General features: G+C 37.5%; 1 protein-coding gene across 1 annotated transcript in view; it reads right to left on the bottom strand.

Moving 5' to 3' along the window:
• Positions 1–624: 624 nt before the first annotated feature.
• LOC104548015 (conserved oligomeric Golgi complex subunit 5-like) overlaps positions 625–2,575 on the bottom strand; it is a gene marked incomplete at its 3' end in the record, with an annotated part of 69,428 nt that continues 67,477 nt past the window's right edge. The window contains exons 11-12 of the mRNA XM_010193917.1: positions 2,225–2,328; positions 625–862 (exon numbers count right to left, since the gene is read on the bottom strand). Coding sequence (XP_010192219.1) covers positions 625–862; positions 2,225–2,328 — 342 coding nt within the window. The remainder of the gene's footprint in view (positions 863–2,224; positions 2,329–2,575) is intronic.

Genomic DNA, 2,575 nt, shown 5'->3' with positions numbered 1-2,575 from the left:
ATATAGTAGTTAACACAAACAAGTAGTAGATATTAATCTGGCATTTGGTTTTGTGTTTCAGTCCAGTATAAGAGCTAGGTAAGGCTGAGAGGCAGATAAATCAATCAGGTTATGAAGAGAATCCCACAAGAAAATTGCCCTTCTGTTACTGAAAGAGCAGTTCACACATGGGGTATCAGTATTTCTTTAGCTTGTCTCCTACACTACAAGGCAGCTGCATTAGCAATTAAGCACTGCAGGCCCTGTGATATACAAAGTGATTAGAAAGCGACACACCATTCCATCAGAAGGAAGAATGAAGTGAATGAATAGTGGCAAATGATGGAGGCACCAAAGAGGTCAGACAAATGGGATAAAATGTCAAGACACAGCTGACTTTAAATGCAACAGTCACTTGATGGGAAGCTGTCAGGCTTCCCTGAATGTGCCTTACGGTGACAAGGGATCTTCATCCACTTAGTGGATGCGTTTCTCAGGATTCAGTATCTCACTGGAGAGGATGTTAAGAACAGGAATGCACCTATCACTACAACTGTTTATGCTTTGATCGGTACAAAAGTGTTGGCAATTTTCAGTGAACACAGTGAAGTAAGAGCAAAAAGCAGAAATGGGTATTAAGGGTACCTGTGCAAAATCTGCCGCGAGCCGCATCTTCCCACCTTCACCGAGGGGCCTTATTAGACTGGCATTGCGAATGAAAAGTTCAATTGCTCTTCGAGCCATGGCTTCAGTGTTATCAAAGACAAAGTCAAAACACTCAAAATGTCTGAAGTAGTCGCTCATGACTCTTGCTATAAAACCCTGTAGTTCTTTCATGTACAGAGAACAAGGGACATCTGGTTTTCCTGAGCTGGATAATGATCTGAAAAAAGAAAAGAAAAAAAATGGGGACAGTCAAATTCATCTTTAAAACACAATCAAAACCTACTGGATTCTTTTAACATTTTTTTCCTACCCCATGAAGTCATGGCATGAACTGTGGAGTGTCATTTCTGCTCAGAATAAAAAGCATGTAGTGTTCTCTGAAACAGTAGTCAAAAATATCTATTAGCCATTCCCATCCTAAGAAGATAAAGGAAATCACCCCACTCCTACCCAACTTGCAGAGCCCCCATCAGTTTGGAGCCTACACCTCAAATCCATCCCCTAAATTTAAATATCCCAGTTGTTGATTTGAAGCTCTAATAATGGATCAGAAAACAGAAGCACATGTCACAGGGTTGCTAGTTTAGCCTATCCCAAAACTGTCCTCTGCATAGAATTAGTTTCCTGGACCGCTCCAAAGCCAGGATTATAAAGTCAATCTAATTATCACAGAGGCAGCACAGAAGCAGCAGGACACCAAAATCAATCACTTCGTTCCTTGAATCACAGTCAGGCAAAAGAGCTGTTACAAACTCAGGAACCTGAGCGTACAGCCTAACAAAACTTCGCCTTTGACTGGAATCAGTTCATCCACCTAGAGAGCTATTTTGCTAGTGGTAGCAAAAGAAAGATGGAGAGGGTAAAATATTGTTTAAAAAAGTAAGTCAAAAGGAAAATTTAAAACACCTCTGAAAATATACTACTTTCAGTGAATTTCCAAGACAGAAAACAGGACATCTGATAATGATATAAGCAATGTCAGAACAGAGATAACAACCAAAATAACACTTAGGAAGGAAGTCTCAATTATACATAGGACGCAAGATCATTGCAGATAAAGAATACTGGAAATTTTAATTAAAATGTAATGGGAAAACAGTATAATACACTAAATTAGAGCTTTCAATAAAAAATATTTTTGAACCATTTCATATTCAATATTACTTTATTAAAAATTCTGTGTAATTTTGAAGCAGAAGCTATATGCTTTATTTTGAGAAACAAGAATACTGACAGTTCTGAAGCCTGTCCACAAAAAATAAGTTTTAAAACCAAAAGGGTTTTTTTTAAGCACAAAAATGGCCTCTGCTTGGTTATATTTTTCTATTTAAAATTAATTTTACTCAACAGATACGCAAAAACAAAAAAGAGAGGGAAGAAGAAACAGATGCTATGTTATTAATTTGTTTCAACAGATAGATGTAATTCTGCTTTCTGTGTTCAATGACCATAAAGTATCGCTCTCCCTTCAACAAACAGGCGCTCTTGCTTCAAGGACATTGTGGCAATAACAATCTATTATGCATATGCAGGATGTCTTACTAAAGCAATGACAAATTTAAAAAATATTTCCAGTTACCCAGAAAAATCTTCCTGGTGCATAGTGATGATAATAGCTTCTACTGAATCTCCTACGGAGTTCAGTAACGGTTGAACAGCACTACCCATTAGATCATGGACTGCCTAAAATAGAATGAGAAAAAGGCAGAAGTAAGGGAACAGAAACTAGAAGCATTTGCATTTTGACACCTCAAAAATACCTTGACAAACAGTTCATTTCATCAGTGCTTTTCATTATTCTGCATTAGAAACTGCTAAACAGAAGGACAAAAGCCTAAGATCGCACTTCTCTTCAATTGATTTTACATGTACAGAAATAAGGCTGCTTACTACAACTATGTAAAGCCTTCCTTCAAAAAGGTGCATGACT

This window comes from Mesitornis unicolor, unplaced genomic scaffold, assembly GCF_000695765.1.
Source record: "Mesitornis unicolor isolate BGI_N332 unplaced genomic scaffold, ASM69576v1 scaffold16521, whole genome shotgun sequence".
Classification (NCBI taxonomy): domain Eukaryota; kingdom Metazoa; phylum Chordata; class Aves; order Mesitornithiformes; family Mesitornithidae; genus Mesitornis; species Mesitornis unicolor.
The sequence above is the reverse complement of the archived record's forward strand: the minus strand, read 5'-3'. Positions and strand labels throughout refer to the sequence as shown.